This window comes from Athalia rosae, chromosome 6 (assembly GCF_917208135.1).
Source record: "Athalia rosae chromosome 6, iyAthRosa1.1, whole genome shotgun sequence".
NCBI lineage: Eukaryota > Metazoa > Arthropoda > Insecta > Hymenoptera > Athaliidae > Athalia > Athalia rosae.
Window position 1 is genome coordinate 1,655,429 of NC_064031.1, and position 17,141 is coordinate 1,672,569.

Below are 17,141 nucleotides of genomic sequence, written 5' to 3' on the forward strand. Positions count from 1 at the left end.
TAAATATATTTTTATAATCATATGCACGCGGTGTCCCACGTGATGATAATGTGTATCATACACATGCACATACGTGTGCGTCAAACGATTTTGGTATGACCTATGCTCAGAATTGATGGCTCAGCACTTCGTGAAAGAACTGGAACTGAGTTGCGAGAATTATTTCGCTTTTATGGCTCGCGAGTACGATATTTTATGTACATATTTGCGATACGTACGTACGTACAGTGTCGAAAGTATGTGTGCGCAGTTGGTTTTGTATGTATGTGCGGCGATATCAGCTGCCCTCCCACCCATAAGCTATTTACATTTTGAACATTCACCAGCCAATTTCTGACGCTGATACGTGTATACACACTTTGAGTCTTGACTCACAAGCACAAAAGTCGCGGTGCGTAACTACTAAGGCATCGCAATCGGCTCTAACAGGAAGAACGACGCGCAGTATTTTCTAAAATTTTCAGTATTATTTGTTAACTTTTTTCCCCTTTTCCGTTTCCTCGGTTATCGATAGTCCGAAACTCGATTCATTTTCAACAAGAAATACCATTGTAACGTGATATACCAGGTGTATAAAATGATTAACGTAATTTGAATCTAATTGGAATTGTCATCAGATATGTAATGAGATTCCCGTGTTTATTTTCAAATGATGATAATCTGCATAGCAACTATCGTAAAAAACGTTTATCAACACGATTTCATTTCGTGAACGTATGTTACATGTACGCATATATAATTATAAAGTTGTTTTTTTTCTTTTTGTACAAATGTAGACTAAAATTGCCATATGAAAGTTTGTGGATTCAACTATTGTGTGCGCAATATGTTCATAAGAATTATTTTTGTCATTTTAGTCCACGAACTACCGTAAATAATTTCTGTCACGATTCCACAGAATAATGACAATAGAACAGATTAGATAACCGGCATGTTATTGAAGTAAAATGGAAAGTACAATTGCGTGCACAAAATTCACAGAATCATTGAGTGTGTCGTATAAAATGATAATCTGACTAAATGCGTTATGAAATCGGCTGCATTTTTCAGGGGAGTCAAATTTGATTATCAAAAACCTGCAGGACGAGGGAAAATTTATTCTGAAATTTCTCCATCCTACATAGAATCATTAATTCAAAACTTCAATGTCAATAATTCTCGAACTGGGAACGAGAAAGATACTTGGAATCAGATTTAGTTCGTGTTAATGTACTTCCAATGCGTGCAAAAGGTGTTGATTACTTACTGTGAATATTTGTATGAAACCGCAGCTCGAAAATATTCTTATGAACGAATTCTGAAGTAACTTTAAATGTTGCTTAGCACAAGACGCGCACAAAAAGCAGTCAACTCGCGTTTTACCGTGTAGCATTCGACGAGTCACTAAAGAATTCAGAAACTTACTTTGGTTATATTTCCCCTTGTGTTAGCTGCCGCTGTTGCTCACAGTTATGAACTCGACGGGCGCGTCCAGAGAAAACTTCTCTACAGGAAGTTTTTTTTAATTACTTATTGGAAGACATCGCCGCACGCGGTTGTTGTATTGCCAGCGTGATAAACATTGCAATGGAATGAGTAATAATCAATTGCATCTCAATGTGCGAGGGAATTACTTTATGATGGGCGTTGTATTTATGACGAGTTACCCTGATTAGAATATGGTATGCTAATTACGTTCGGTTGATATATCGGAAAACAAGCCGTAGCCTGTGGTAGTATTCAAGAAATTATTCGATATTGCGCACCACGAATCATTGTATTCTACAAAGCTAATTTTAAGTATGAATCTACCGTCCTTGTATCTATAAAATTGATCCCCTCTCCCAGATATTTCCACTTGGTTCGTTCAATGTTGAAAATCATCCTATACCGTGAAGGAAATACTTATGTATATCGTAACCATTTGCGAAACAGTTTTTATGGGTAATTTTATCGGTCCAGGAATTCGAAACCGCCTGGTATTCGATCATCAATATCCTTGCGAATGATTTCGGTTGATCTGAATTTGACTCAAATTGGAAATTGCCATCCCTTCCGCAATGGGAGACTGTTATGACCATTGATAAGACGTATCGCTGTATTGTTCATTTTGCCATCAACGCCCAAATTATATACCCACAATAGGAAGTAGTGAAGACGCATTGCGTTGGCGCCTGAAGGACTATCTAAAAATTTGATCTTCAGAGATAGGATCGGTTGAAACTTTTGGTGACTTTTACGATAACAAGTTCACATAATTCAACGTGATTATCGGCGCTATTTTGTCAAGATTATCTATCTCATAGTATGATAATTAATATCATGGCAACTGTAAGGTATTCGTTCGAATTACTTTACTACGTTACTGGATTTCACTATTACTTTGAGGTGCAAGCGCCATAAATGGTGTGTATCCGCGGTAGAATCGTTATTACCAAGCCGGGAAAACGTGGGAATTACAATATTTATTTTGGTAGAAATCTGAATAGTTCCTCATAATTTTATCGAATATTTCTTAGAGATAATTTTCCTCTAACATCAGTAATTTACCGTCTTCTCATATAGAATACACAATCAAACTTGGCACTACGTGATTTTTCGACAAACCTGCGTGGCGGGCTTTGAATAATTCAAATGAACTGCCAATGAATTTATCCCAAAAAATGAAGAATTCTGATATTGTAATCGATATATAATTTTCCCATCACTTCTTCGACTCGAATCAATGAAATAAAAGAAAAAAACATATATGTATCCGCACAAATCACTTTGTTGCATGAATTGGTTTTGCGATTCATTGATTATAAATTAAAAGCGGGAGTTCAATGGCAAAAAATCAAAGAGATGTAACACTTACCTTTGATTATTTTTGTTACTTTGCGATTATCATAGTTGCCTATGATCGGAGAAATACTTGACAGAAAAAAAAAAAAAAAAACGCACTGAGCGTTACTGACATGATTCGTTGGCGAGTTGAGAGAACTGTGAAAAGATTGTTCATAGAGCTCTGATATATTGTCATATTATCAGAAGTTCATGTGTTGCGTAAATATGTATGTAATTTCCAAGCATTCCGAGCGTTCTCAGATCCACCCTCTCCTAATATTTGTGAGTTGAAAGGAGATGGAAGAGCCCCCCTGAGTGGCACTTATCAATTTTATCAGCAGTTGATTTCCGGTTGTCAAGCTGAACAACTGGACTGAAAATGGTCGGAAAATCGTGTAAAGTCTTTGGGAAAACGAACAAATATTATAATTAAGATCTTATGCGACCCGGAATTCAAAAGCGTTTTAAGTTATCAATTTTGACCCACTTGTTTTAATTTCTTTTTTATTATTTGGACGATGATCATTTTCTTTTAAAGGTTTCATTATTGCCTAAAACAATAGTTGAGCAAGTTCATCTTATAGGCGTGCGTATATTGAAATTTTTGTTTTGTTTGGATCGTGAGACGAAATCACAAAAATTAATCCGTCGATTCCTCGAGTGGAAAATTTTCAAATCAAATATACTTCATTACTGATGGCCGCTCCTTTATGTATTATCAGATCAACGATTAAAGACGATCTATATGAGATAGGCTATTCAAAGAACGATATTTTCGACCGCTCTTGACTTTTTTTGCGGACAGGAGTAATTGCCCGAAAATCGATGTAATTCATAAATGAATGAACACTGATTAATGCTCTGGATTTATTCAGCTTTCAGCTTAGGATTCAACATTTAATAGTATCATTAAATATAATATCTATTCAACAAAATAAATAATTAGTAAATATTTCGCAAAAAAATAAACAGTGCATATCGGTCGATTATCCAATATATTATACATCAACAGGTTTTCCTATACTATGGAACAGATTCAGATATTTTTAGTCGAGTTTATTCAATATATTATTATTTTTATAAATTCCAATTGATGTAAAAATAATTGATCACATTAAGGAATCGTGCGATATTTTTTCCTTCCACGCCCTATCTACATATATCAGTGTGTTTTTTTTCTTCTTTTGGTATTTTCTTTTGATCCTGCTTCTGCCACGACTGAAACGATGAACAGTTATAAATCAGCATTTAAACTCTTGATCAGATAATTAGTTAGACGCAGCAGGCAGATACTACGTATAACCAACGACTAGGATCTAAGTACTACTTAAAGACTTTTTCAACAAAATTATCACGAAGATAAGATTTACTGCTCTTTATTTATTTTGATCTGTATTATTTTTATCATTATTAATATTATTATCATCATTGCGATAATAATGTTTATTTGTCCCAAGAAATATAATGGTCAAAATTGATAGATCACGAAACGTATGATCGATGTATTTCATCATTGGATTATTATATCTATGAGTCGACATGCATCTCAAAATTTAACTGTCATATTTATTGTACATTGGGTTCGTCAGAGGGGTGCAAGAAACTGGGAGATACTCAACAATTGAAAAGGCTACCAAAATTATTGTTTGATTTAATAAGGAATCAATATCTCATTCGAATCAAGCTAAAAAGGTTCTAACTGTAGCTCTGATTTCTTGTCTACACATAGGACAATGTTTTAAAGAAGGCGCGCAATGTGCACAAGTCGATAAATGACCACATGGTAAAAAAACCACTGCAACTTCTCTGTCCATACAGATCTTACATAGTCGAGCTTCTTTAAGTCTTCTATTTTCTTCCTCCAGCGATACTAAAATATCGAACAATAATTTTTTATTAGTTTAATTTTGAACCGGTTTGAAAAACTTTTATCATTCCCTTACCTGAGGAGTCATCGGTGATCGTAGATTCTTTTGGTTCCATAGTGCTCTGGCTCACATGTTGTTCTTTGGTCGTTTTTTCACACGTAGGATTCATCATTGTATCTCCATCCCGATCAAAATTTTGTGACAGATTTTCTCGAATTCCTTGCTCTATGTTTAATTCCTCACTTCGAACGGCATCTGAGTCATTCAATGTCCTCGTCATTATTATCCGATCTAATAAGTTTGTTAATTCCGCGGATGGCGAATCTGGAGTGTGAATATCAGAGCTGAAAATGAACGCGAAATTTGAAGGAATTAGTTCAAAAATTTCCACTCAGTTATCCATCGTTTTCAAACTTATTTCGATATTTACCCGCTTTCATCCTCTCTAAATTGTACGTGAAGAGCATCCTCGATAAGCTGAGCAGGATTTGTATAAGGAATGCCTGTCTGCTCCATTCTTTCTCTCAGTGCAATTTTTACCCTGCCAACGTGCAATCCGATTTCAAGAGCTGCCTAAATTAACGACGTCGACATAGTTCATTTATTTGAATTTTGGAAAATAAACCAGATATCCTAAAGGAGATAATTTGCGTTAGTACGAACCAGTGCAGGGCCTGTGTTGAGTAATCCTTCAATTTCAGCGTCGGTAACATTTCGTACTATCGGTGGGGAAACTGTGGATATAGAAGATATTGGATTTTCTAAGACATCTCCAGATCCGCTACCAGACATTCCTTCGAATATCTAAAAGCAGTGAAGTAAAATTACTATCCTGACATGATTAAAGAAACAGAGCGAACGAAAAGTATGTTACATTCTATAATTTCGACCAAACGACCTCGAGAAATTCATACCGAGGGATCTAAAGGTGGACGATTATCGATGCAATGTTTGATGAATTCTTGCCCCTTAACTAGAGACACAAATCCACATTTTGGAAACCATCTAGCATGTTCAGTCCATGCATCATCCGTTGCCTCCCAATTGTGTAATCCTCCGCTGCAGTAGAAGCACCTTACTTGGTCCTCAACTCCTTTTGAATGAAGTATGACCATATACATCATTGATTGAAAAGTAGATTCAATACCAATAATATTTCAGCTCACAAGCTTACCTGTATAATAAAATCCAGCGTCGGCTAACATTTGAGGAGTTTGTCGTAAGCTCTCTGGCCATCCTTGATATGTCCTTAATCTAATTTCGTAAGTCGCATGCTTTGGTTGCCGAGGAGCAGTATGGGCTTGAATTCCAAGTTCGCTAAGATCCGAGGTTGTACCAGATGTTAATTTCACGTTTCCTAATTCTACCTGTTTTTCCGTTGTCACAGCTTAACCGAAAAAAAATAAATAAACAAATTCAGTACAGTCAAGTCAAGCTCTGAAGATACTATTTGGTTTATGATCTTTTGCCAGAATCGTTTAGCTAGTAGAAAATTCTCTGGTTTGTTGTTTGTAGTTATATTAATTTGTCTGAAGTTTTTTTAGATTCTCAGGAAAATTTAATTTAAATCGTTATTGGAGAAAAATCGTTCAAAGTGGATTTACCTGCACCCATCTGGTGGATGATTTTTTATAAGATTGGAAAAAGAAAGATGCACGTTTATGAACTGGCTATCATACACTTCGATGACATTGCCAGCACAGTTATATTTAACTTTTCTATTGCTAAATGTGTTACTGAATGTTATGTGCATCTCATCTCTAGTGCCATGTTTATGATTATATGAGAATGGCGTTGGGATAGAAGTACATGTAGTACAGAATAATTGCAAGTAAATCAACTTCCTGCTCTTTAGTGCAATATAAAAAATAACCGGATAAACTTGTTCTTATTTTGTTATTTAATTTTGTCAATCTCAAGAGACGTTTATAAAGTAGGAATTGTTATTTGTTATCAAAAACTCTCTGGTTCATTCACAAAGCAATCATTATGCTATTGGTTCTGACACTCAATGCTCACTAATGTGCTTTGTCAATTCTGTGTTTTTTACAGTTTGAAAGAAATTGATATGGAGAGGTGTACAACAAAGATGTATGCCGATTGATTAATTACTTTGATGAATAATGAGATAAGATACGATAAGAAGTGCATACTTTCTTCATCGTCTTGATGCAAGTAGAAATCACAACTTGGAAAATGAATCCTATGCTCTCTGTCTGGATCGTCGCCTAGTTCCCATTTCATAACAACGCCGCGGCAAAAGGCACATTCTACCTAAGGTGAGCAAACATCAATTATTATATATAGAGCTTTTAATGAATTTGTGAAACTCTGTAGAAAATTTTTGTGCAAAAAGATATGAACAGTGTAAACAAAAATAGAGATTCTTGTTTGTAAATTCAAATTTCATCATAAAAAATTTGCAGACATAGTTCCCTTACCATATCTGCCTGTTGTAAGTAGTAAAATCCTGCTTTGGCTAAGCTTTCTGGCGTGACGATGTTCGAAACTGGCCAATTAACGAATGATCTTAATCTCTGTGCCTCAGTTCTATACTCACTTCTAGGTTCTTGACTTTGAGTGGGTGAGTGAGAAGTTGCTGATATTTGATTCTGGTTATTATGTGACCTCCGAGGCTGAGCTGGAGATGGTGTAGATGATGACGAAGACGACGTGGATAAACAGGACATAGTATTTGGGGAAGGAGTTAATGGCAAACAGGACAGAGTATTTGAGGAAGGAGTTAATGGCACATTGCAGGTACTTGAGGGGTTCAAAACAAAGGGACAGTTTGGGTCTATTTGTCGGTGGCGGGCCATGACCTGGTCACCGTAGTTCCATTCGGATATCTTACCACCGCATAAAAAACACTGCACCTCAAAACTGCGACCTGTGTAATAAAATCCAGCTCTTGCTATACGATTGTAATCCACGGCGGCGTTTCCAGGCCAGTCTGAAAACGTCCTTAACCTATTTTCCTCGAAATTCATTATTTGTTTCTTTACACTCGATTACGCGGTGATACGTCAACGTCCGATTGTTCGGAACTTCCAAACCGATTAGTCCGCGTATGTATAATTAATTTTCCAATTTACAGTCGACTGCGCTCAGAGTTTTTCAGAAAAACAAATTTCTGACATCTCGAGTGCATGCCCATGACGTCATGCGTATGTTTATCTTTGTGAACCCCCTCCGAGAATCTTATTTCACCACTGGTTTTCGGCAGCGTCCACGATCCAACATAACCACTCACTTTTCAATAAAAAAGTGATTCGACCTGTCAACACAGTGTTCTTTGAATTACTATTTAGAATATAACTGATGGACGTATGTACTACAGTTCATTTTCTACATACTATGCGGATTTAAATATATCAGTCCGGTATTCATGAGAACAATGAGAATATTTTTCTCATTGTGATCCATTCAAAGTTGCCGCTATTCTCGCGAAGAATCAAATGCCGATCTGGATGTTGATTGGCCATTAATTCGCTAGATGGGGGGAAAAATCAGCTAGGTGGGAGAATGACAGCGCATGCGGCAGTAATTTTACCCACTTGTGATCCTTTAAAAATTGAAGGTCTGATCAGCTGTGCCGCGGGTCTGTTGACCCATTGATAACAATTGTATGTAAGGTCGTGTAGTTCGTAGTTGCGTTATTTTCTTTTTCTTATAAGTTTGAAGTAGTTCGCTACGAACACCCAACTATTCCAGCAAGTGATCAGTTGAGCTTGCGTCAGCACAGTAAAACGTTCTGCGAAAATGTTATCAATATTGAACGTCGCTAAGGTAATGCGTTGGTCTTAAATTTGATTGCCTAATATTTTATTCAACTACCGTAATCTGCATATCATCGTTAAACTTATTACATAACATAGACTTTTTATTGCAAATTTCGCACCTCTCTTACTCTCTAATGTAGTTTCATAACCATAATCAAGCTGTTTCATTCTCAAGCCATTCGATGTTCGCTTGTTCTGTACACAATTGTATCTACTGGGAATTTATCGATTTCAGATATTTTCAGCACATGCTAGAACCTTTAGTTCCAAAGTGAATCTTAACGATGTGGTCATCGTTAGCGCCGTACGAACACCCATGGGGTCCTTCCGAGGGTCTCTATCTTCTCTGTCCGCAGGGAAACTAGGAGCTGTTGCTATTCAGGTATGCAAGTTAATTAACAATTGATAAGATCATATCTCTGTCATGTACCCTATTGACTTTTATGCCACAATTTTACATTTCATTTATTGTCACTCATTTGTTCCTTTTTCAGGCAGCGGTGGAACGTTCCGGTCTTGCCAAGGAACAAATCTCAGAGGTATACTTAGGGAACGTTTGCCAGGGTGGTCAGGGGCAAGCTCCAGCCAGACAGGCTGTGATCTTTGCAGGTCTGAAATTTTTTTCAAATGGCCCCTTTTCTGTAATTATCGATCACTAGTACTCGAAGAGATTTTTTCATTGCTTCGCTGCTTCCCAATTTTTCACAGGACTTCCAAAGTCAACAATTTGTACGACTATCAATAAAGTGTGCTCAAGTGGAATGAAGAGCGTGATGCTTGCTGCACAAGCTCTGCAATGCGGGCATCAAGACATCATATTAGCTGGTGGAATGGAGTCAATGTCAAATGTGCCATTTTACATGAAACGTGGAGAGACAACGTATGGTGGCTTGAAAATAGAGGTTTGAAACAATCATAAAGTTTACGTAACTTTTTATCTTCAAATGTCCAGATAAGAGACGTAGTAAACAATGAGCTACGGTAGTTGAAATATTGTACAACGAAAAACTTTCATAGGTCTTAACCTCTCTCATGTATCATATACTCACATTTCTTTATTTTTTAAATTCATTTGAAAGGATGGAATAGTGTTGGATGGCCTTACGGACGTTTATAATAAATTTCACATGGGCAATTGTGCTGAAAACACTGCAGCAAAATTGGGTATTTCTCGCGAACAACAGGACGAATTTGCAATAAACAGTTACAAACGCAGCGCCGCTGCTTACGAACAAAAGGTTTTCCAAGATGAACTTGTCCCCGTCAACGTCCCACAAAAGAAAGGAAAGCCCGATATTGTCTTCGCAGAAGACGAAGAATACAAAAGAGTTAGCTTTGAAAAGTTTCCAAAGCTCAGTACTGTCTTCCAGGTAAATATACTAAAACTTCAAGATCAGGATTAGTACGCACCATGTACATTGTACAGAATATTTTATGTATTTTGGGTGATTTTTATTTTTTTCACAGAAAGAGAACGGCACGGTGACAGCTGGGAATGCGTCGACTTTGAATGATGGAGCTGCAGCCCTTGTATTGACTACAGCCGATAACGCTAAACGATTGAATCTAAAGCCCCTGGCGAGAATTGTTGCTTTTCAAGATGCCGAAACTGACCCCATCGATTTTCCTGTGGCTCCAGCTTTGGGAATTCCTAAGGTAAAAATCTGCACAAAGCATGCCTCTCAATGGTACTCGATAGACATTGTGTGACTCAATAGTCCATGATTGAAATTGGCTTTTGTTGGAAGTTGTCAGTTTTATTTATAATCATGAAATCATGCTTCCACAGTTACTTGAGCGTTCGGGATTAAATAAGAACGAAATTGCGCTCTGGGAAATAAATGAAGCATTCAGTGCTGTCGTGCTCGCAAATCAGAAGATCCTAGATCTCGATCCCAGCAAAGTAAATGTGCACGGAGGAGCCGTATCCCTAGGTCATCCCATCGGGTAAGAGAGTCGTACCGTCAAAAAATTGAATGAACCCTCAAATGATCGCTACGGTAATCCTCGATTATATTTCAGCATGTCCGGAGCAAGACTCGTGGTTCATCTGGCGCATACCTTAAAAGCTGGAGAGAAGGGTGTTGCCTCTATCTGTAACGGCGGTGGTGGCGCATCTTCAATTTTGATTGAAAAGTTGTAAGTTTTTGAGCTGAGTTTCAATCCAACGTCTGCATTTGTTATCTATCGCCTTTGAAAAATTTTAAGACTGTAATTCAATGAAATATCTGTAAACTATACATCAGTAAGTAATGCAGCTCGCAAATTGTTAATCGGTCGATTGTCATTGCACCTGCATACATACAAATATCCGTCATATTCCAAAATATATTTTTCATGTTTTCTACACTGATATACACATGACATTCTATAGAATTGAATATTTTATTGCACGTTAAACGAATTTGAGTCTTTAAAATTGTGCAAAAGGTATTCTACTTCCAAACATATTACGAATTATTCAAAACGCCCCACCAGGTGGTTTGATAAAACCAATGGGAATCATATTGTGTATAATCTCCTGTAGGTCTCACAGCATTTCATCACCTCCAAAACTAACGCTTTACACAAAGGATCCTTGTCCGTTATGTGATATTTTGAAAGAGGAATTGAAAAATCGATTTGCCGGTCGTTATCAATTAGAACAAATCGACATAACCACCGTTGGAAATGAAACTTATAATAGATTATACCGCTACGAGATACCGGTGCTTTTTTTAGAGGGTCATTACCTCTGCAAGCACCGACTGGACGTTGATCTGTTAGAAAGAAGACTAAAATCCCTCGAAGTCTAGGTAAACCTTGAATTTTTTATCCATCCTATCCAAATACCAAATGAAATTACTACCATCCTCGTACATTTGTTTTGCACTTCATCGAGTTATTTTTAATTTAGCGTAGGTACTTTGAAAAAAATATTTTATTTAAATATTATAAGAAGAAAGAAGACCAGAAGCAGATAGTTTGAAAAGTCATATTTTCCCCCCTGGAAATCAGTGATCTCGTTTAACTTACACTTTGGTTCGGGGTGCTACTATCATCGGAAAAAAGAGAAGAAACAGGAAGAAAAAATCAGTGAGTTGTCATGGAATTCCTTACATAGAAATAATCATGAGTATAATCTAATCGCCTGGAGAGCAGTCAGTGCCCGCTGCGCAAAGTGCAGCTGCAGTCTCTCTTCACTTACTGCACTTGAGTGCACGCGCATGCAAGCAGTGCCAATACCCATAGGTCGGTTAAAATGCATTACATTCTCTTGTGAGTCGAAGTTCTCCCCTGAGTTTCTACGCCAATGTAGACCTCAGCAGGTCTGCTCGGACCGTTTATTGCGTTCGATCTTTGCTCACACATCAGGTTGACTAATGGTAGTGTCCTGTTGGTATTGGTTACAAGAGGTGTTCTTCAGCATTGAGGATACCACAAAAATAAAAGAAAGGAGAATGAAAAACTTAATTCGGCCGAGAGATAACTGTATCCCTTGAAGATGTTATCAAATTGCCAACGGCGAATTCGGCGATTCACCAATTACCCCAGAGGAGTGTTACCGAGCACTCAGTTTTCCCATTGTTTTTAGTTTGCTCAAAAGACGGGGCGTAGAAAACAAGAATTACAATGCATGTAGCATAAACAAGTATGTAGCTATAGCGTGTATGAGTATGCTGTACGGTCTAAAAGAGGGAGAGAGAGAAAGAGAGAAAAGAAAGAAAGCAAGCAAAGCGAGTAGAAGTAACAGTCGAACGCCCGACTACCTCCCCGTCTTCTCTCCCAACCCCCGCAAGTCTCACGAGACGATGAACGCCTCCGGTTCTTCAGTCCTGCGTGAACGGCGTTCGCGTTAGAATCAAGTTGAATTATTTTTTTATTGTTGTATGTTTTATAACATAATATGATAACGGCATAGATTGCGCGTCTGTGTAATAATTTTTCTATCTTATTCAATGTACTGTGACAGGTGCGGGTGGACAAATTTTCTCTCTGCCTGTTTTCATGCTCAAACGAGTAAGGATATTTTGTGTTGAAAAAACGACGTTGGGTGGCACGTGTCAAATGCGTTAACAATCGTGTGCTGATTTTTCCAATTTTTTCATTCTATTTCAACTTGAATCTTTGCCCATAAGTTTTATTTTCAATCTTCCGAAATATTGTCGTGATTTGAATACATAGTGCAGGTTTTTGCGCGGATGGATAACGTGGATATTATTAACTGCGTAAAGAAGAGCGAATGTGTGAGTATCTTTAAATACATCTCATCTACTTTTTTTGTTTTCTTCCAATGTATTTTTTCAAATATACACGTTCCTTAGGAATTTCTCAAGGTATATCTGTCCACAGTGCGAATCTTATGTGTCGTGGGATTTATTGTTAGCTAACAAAGGAACGTAAAACGTATAACCGCGCGCCGTTTCGTAAGTTTGGTAGGTAAAAGAATTTCCGAAGGTCGCCACGAAGGAAGAGGCGAACGTCCGATTATTGCGGTAAAGTGCATAAGTGTAAGGTGCGTTAGTAGTGGGTGCATGACGAGGTGCAGGTCTAGAACAGAACTAGAGCTGAGTTTGTGGTAACGGAATATCGTTATTATTTCTATAATAATTTTGCTCTCTGATGAAAGCTGCGTTCTGAAATTTCGCTTTTCCAAAGTACAGGGGAAGATCGAACATCCTGATATTGTTGTTCGAATGTTGAACCAAGATGCAACCCCATACGCAACCAACTTCACGTCCGCCATTTTTCGCGCCATTATTTGCGATCACTTTTTGTTTTTGCTTACTTCAAAAATTTGAAAATGCGATAGAAGTGATGACTCGACTTTTTACTTTGCTAATTATAATTTATCGCCAACGATTTACCTGATTACTTTAATTGGACGATTTATCGATATTTATCTTTAGTTTTGGTTTATTCGCATTTACCATTTGTTGTTCTATATATTATTTACTGTCGAATCGCTTGGCAATCGAAATTTAATTATGAATAATAATGAAAGTGTTCTCATTGATTGTCGAATCGTAACTATTCGATTCGTTCGACTTGAAAACGTGCTTTACACCGTTATACGCAGCACAAAAACCAGTTTCCAACATCTGCAATGACGTAGAATTTGACCAAAATTATTCCCATTTAAAAGGTATGGGGTATTATGACACGTAAACAGCTGTTTTTCAAACTTGTTGGCTATTCCGTCAAGTGAAAGTTTGGCAGCACTATAGCACTTGCACTATGAATAGATAGAAAAAAATTCTTTTCGAATTTTCAATTTCAACAAACACAGAAATCCATCACATCGTCAATCCCAACGGCTGTTCGATACGGTTAATTAATTTTTTGAGTCGTAAAGTTTCGCGATTCGAATAGAAATTGCCCGTGAAAAATAATCCAAATGAATCGCAGCCCTTATAATTTACATATTCATACGCTGCTCATATGACGTCATATTAATATACGCCCATAAATTCGTCACGACTTTCTGAACCCTCGACCTAAATTTTGCCGTTACGTATTGTCTTCAGAGGAAATTCCAAACCGATAATTAATCATATTTTATTTTCTTTTAGTTTATTTTATTGTTTTTCTCGTCGTAGTGGAAAATAATGAGTAATTATCCATTGCGGTTTAAAGAGAACACAACCAAGTATTTCCTCATTCGGTGTTAACGATTTACAGAGAGATAATTTCTTCAAAATTGAAAGAAATGAATTTCCGGATTTTCGTCATTAAAATTTGCGTAATGATGTAACAAAAAGTCTGCTTCAATTCGAGCTTCATTCTCTGCGGTATGAAAATATATATTTGGCACATAGATCAGTGGAATTGAAAAAAAATATTGCGAGACCGACGAGTAGAATATGTTACATACCTATACAATTACGTATATCTATTGTCCACCTGCGCTAAATAACAAAGAAGAAAAAGATTTTAAACGAATGGAGTGAAAATGACGTATATTGGTGTGTGCGAAAAAATAGCTAAATAGGTTCTCCGAGATTGTAACGCTCTGCAGAATGACGAAATAGTAAACCACTGCAGAATAAATAAATATGCATCGTACATTGTATAACATTAAACTGCATGTACTCACATACCTATGTACGTACGTAAAGAGATTTAAATATACCTATATATACACATACACGTCATATGTGAAGATTGCGAATTAAGCATCTTTAAAAATGTCCGACCCAGAAAAGTTTTAAGTGTAAATATAATTGTCGTATAGAGTTTCGCAAAAAAGAACAAACTAGCAAGTAAAAACGTATTGAAGAAAAAAAAGAGAGAAAAATTGCAGAAGTAAATTATTATACGAATAATATTTACAATGAAAACTTGCGACGTGTACGTTATACGTCTGTATCGTACGTGTTTCGTGCGAGTTCAGATTACGGTGGACTAATTAAAATTGATTATAAAATTAAGTCTTCTAATCTTCGCGAACGGTATATATGTATATGTAAATGCATAGAAATGGCATTCGATATAAGGTACTCTTATAACACCCGGTTGATTAGGAGACCGACTCTTGATTGTTAATTAGCACATTTGAAATTATTCGTTATATTTATTGAAATGAAAAATTCAAATGCCACCCAATAGATATCAGTCCCGAAAATAGTAGATGTCTGATTTCAAATTGTGTCACATAGTTTCACTATTTATTTGACTGGTTGGACAAAAATTATGGGTGATGCTCGCGGGAAATTTGTAAAAAAAAGCAGAAAAAAAAAACATATTAAAAGCACTCCACTGTTAAAAGGGCGAGGATCGAAAGAGAAAGAGGTACATACATACCTATACCGATAGAATAAAGCGCGAGGGCCTGCAAAGGGAAATAAATTAGTTAATGGATGATTCATTCCTGCCAGCAGTACTGCTCGTTTTTTTCTCCATACGCATGACGAGTTTCATTCCGACTCCAAAGCTCTACTGTCTTATATGGAAAAATTAGTCAGAATCAATTCCACCATGTGTACAACGTACACACTTATATGACTCTAGTTACCGAACTAACTGTGCCTATGGTACATGCATGTGATAACATTTTCCAATATCAAGTACAGAAGGAAAAGAAAGATCGTTTAAAAAAGAAAATTTTATAAAATTCTCTAATTAGTGTGTGAAATAATTTGTTTTATTCGATTCAGAATTATTGAAAAATCAGCAGTAATCATCGCGAAGGTTTTTAGTACATAGAGGATATGCGTATATGTATCTATATGTGTACTCTATATACATATAAGTGAACCACTTCCGTGTTTTTCCCCTACTTATATTCCATGTTATATATGGCGTACGTGCTAATTACACGTACATGTATTTAACTATGATTATTAATCATGATTGCATGCAAGGTAATTAGAAGAAAAAAAAAAAAACTAAAATAAAAAATAACAACAATTTGTTAGGTACAATTAACAACAAATCGACGTGCTGCAGAGGATAGGAAAAAGAATTGATAATAACAAGTCACCCTTCGTTAATTTTTTTGTTCATTAATTTTAGCTCCTTTTTCAATCTACACATCGATTGATTTATAATACAGAAAATCTTAGGTATACTTGAACTTTGTCTGTACAGGCATACGTATATCGAATTGAGAAAATATTTAGAAAAGGAATAGAAAAGAAAGACGAAAAAAATAAGTTCGAAATATTGATAGTTTTCAGTAGGTATGCGTTAGAAGTGCAGATAGAACTGCAGCACCCTCCAGTTATCGTTTCGATGTTAATCACCACTGAATGAATGCGCTGGCGCATATTTTTAACGGAAGAAGAAGAAATGGAAGAAGTAGAAGTAGAAGTTATAGCACGATTCAAAGCTTCATACGAACCGCTGCACTCCTCTTTTAGTTTCAACGTTTCGCTCTGCATAACAACCGAACATAATACAGTACAGTGCAGCCATTGCACGGTAGCTACCGATAGTTGAATTTTCACAAAATTCATTTATATATATCAATCAGATATCCAGTGTTTTTGATTTCTGTTTTTCTTGTCGCGTTGATATCATTGTTCCATGTACCTGCATAAGCTTCTAATGCACATTATGATATGACGTCGATAAAAAATACTCGTAAATTTTTCAAAAATATCTTCAAAATTGGTGAGTTTCGCAGTTGTATACCCCATCATCCGAATCTCGCGTTTGTCGTTATCCCAGTATTTCAATAGGTCCACTTTTACTTGAATATATTTTTTTCAATTTCCCAAAATTTTCATACATTATTATTTTCAGGAGCGACTCGTAACGGGTACAAAATGGCCACCAGTGGAGTTGGCGATGGAGATTTGATCGACCTTGGTAGCGGGATCTGCGTATCAGCGGTTGATTCGAATTCTTTGATCCAAGTAGATCCAGCGGTGCGAGGATCGGTCGTCGCTTCCGAATTCTTCGATAACGAAGATGATCTGTCCGGAGAACACGAGCACCTGTTGGACGTGTGTCCGCCTAGATTGGAAGAAAAATTATCACTTTCTCAAAAACGCGAGCTCGACGTTCTTCGTGAATCCGAAGAGACGGACGTCCTAGTGACCTTGGGACACGACAAGGTCGTACCCGTAGCCAAAAGAATCGACGTTGTTTCGTCGGATACCATTAAAAGGGTGAAAGATATAACGAAAAATTTGGAACCGGTTATTCGAGGCGCAGCGGGTAACGCCGCAGGTGAGTAAAATAGTTTAGAAAACTGTATGAA

The 17,141-nt window shown here is 36.8% G+C and overlaps 4 protein-coding genes across 14 annotated transcripts in view; 2 read left to right on the forward strand and 2 right to left on the reverse strand.

Moving 5' to 3' along the window:
• Positions 1 to 2,989, reverse strand: part of LOC105690719 (death-associated inhibitor of apoptosis 1) — a 9,509-nt gene extending 6,520 nt beyond the window's left edge. The window contains exons 1-2 of one of the 4 annotated variants that reach the window (XM_048656569.1): positions 2,837 to 2,872; positions 1,405 to 1,485 (exon numbers count right to left, since the gene is read on the reverse strand). The gene's annotated coding sequence lies outside the window, so the exon portion shown is untranslated. The other 3 variants (XM_012408763.3, XM_012408764.3, XM_012408765.3) reach the window with 3 other exon arrangements.
• A 669-nt stretch (positions 2,990 to 3,658) lies between these two features.
• On the reverse strand, positions 3,659 to 7,942 carry LOC105690716 (baculoviral IAP repeat-containing protein 7). Its single transcript, XM_012408758.3, has 8 exons — positions 7,115 to 7,942; positions 6,827 to 6,947; positions 5,848 to 6,060; positions 5,588 to 5,766; positions 5,337 to 5,477; positions 5,104 to 5,246; positions 4,749 to 5,017; positions 3,659 to 4,675 (listed from the first exon to the last, which is right to left on the reverse strand). The coding sequence occupies exons 1-8, from the start codon at positions 7,661 to 7,663 to the stop codon at positions 4,485 to 4,487; spliced, it is 1,806 nt and encodes a 601-aa protein (XP_012264181.2). The 5' UTR covers positions 7,664 to 7,942; the 3' UTR covers positions 3,659 to 4,484.
• A 119-nt stretch (positions 7,943 to 8,061) lies between these two features.
• On the forward strand, positions 8,062 to 10,808 carry LOC105690718 (acetyl-CoA acetyltransferase, mitochondrial). Its single transcript, XM_012408761.3, has 8 exons — positions 8,062 to 8,462; positions 8,691 to 8,837; positions 8,950 to 9,064; positions 9,164 to 9,357; positions 9,535 to 9,825; positions 9,923 to 10,111; positions 10,245 to 10,402; positions 10,478 to 10,808. Exons 1-8 carry the CDS (start codon positions 8,436 to 8,438, stop codon positions 10,596 to 10,598), a joined length of 1,242 nt encoding a protein of 413 aa, XP_012264184.2. The 5' UTR covers positions 8,062 to 8,435; the 3' UTR covers positions 10,599 to 10,808.
• LOC105690711 (sodium-dependent transporter bedraggled) overlaps positions 10,478 to 17,141 on the forward strand; it is a 29,903-nt gene continuing 23,239 nt past the window's right edge. For 2 of the 8 annotated variants that reach the window (XM_020855118.2, XM_048656557.1), the window contains exons 1-2: positions 15,887 to 16,549; positions 16,682 to 17,110. In XM_020855118.2, coding sequence (XP_020710777.2) covers positions 16,498 to 16,549; positions 16,682 to 17,110 — 481 coding nt within the window. In that variant the 5' untranslated portion in view covers positions 15,887 to 16,497. Of the gene's footprint in view, positions 10,595 to 11,320; positions 12,682 to 15,884; positions 16,550 to 16,681; positions 17,111 to 17,141 lie in introns of those variants that run through there. The other 6 variants (XM_048656560.1, XM_048656558.1, XM_048656559.1 and 3 more) reach the window with 6 other exon arrangements.

What these genes read in the sequence shown, in the direction of transcription:
- LOC105690718 (XM_012408761.3), top strand. Translation starts at nt 8,436, where the DNA reads ATGTTATCAATATTGAACGTCGCTAAG. An exon ending in TAGGAGCTGTTGCTATTCAG is followed by an intron (nt 8,838 to 8,949) that starts GTATGCAAGTTA and finishes TTCCTTTTTCAG; the next exon opens with GCAGCGGTGGAACGTTCCGG. An exon ending in TCCCTAGGTCATCCCATCGG is followed by an intron (nt 10,403 to 10,477) that starts GTAAGAGAGTCG and finishes ATTATATTTCAG; the next exon opens with CATGTCCGGAGCAAGACTCG.
- LOC105690716 (XM_012408758.3), bottom strand. Translation starts at nt 7,663, where the DNA reads ATGAATTTCGAGGAAAATAGGTTAAGGACGTTTTCAGACTGGCCTGGA. An exon ending in TTTAGAGAGGATGAAAGCGG is followed by an intron (nt 5,018 to 5,103) that starts GTAAATATCGAA and finishes GTTCATTTTCAG; the next exon opens with CTCTGATATTCACACTCCAG. An exon ending in GATCACCGATGACTCCTCAG is followed by an intron (nt 4,676 to 4,748) that starts GTAAGGGAATGA and finishes TCGATATTTTAG; the next exon opens with TATCGCTGGAGGAAGAAAAT.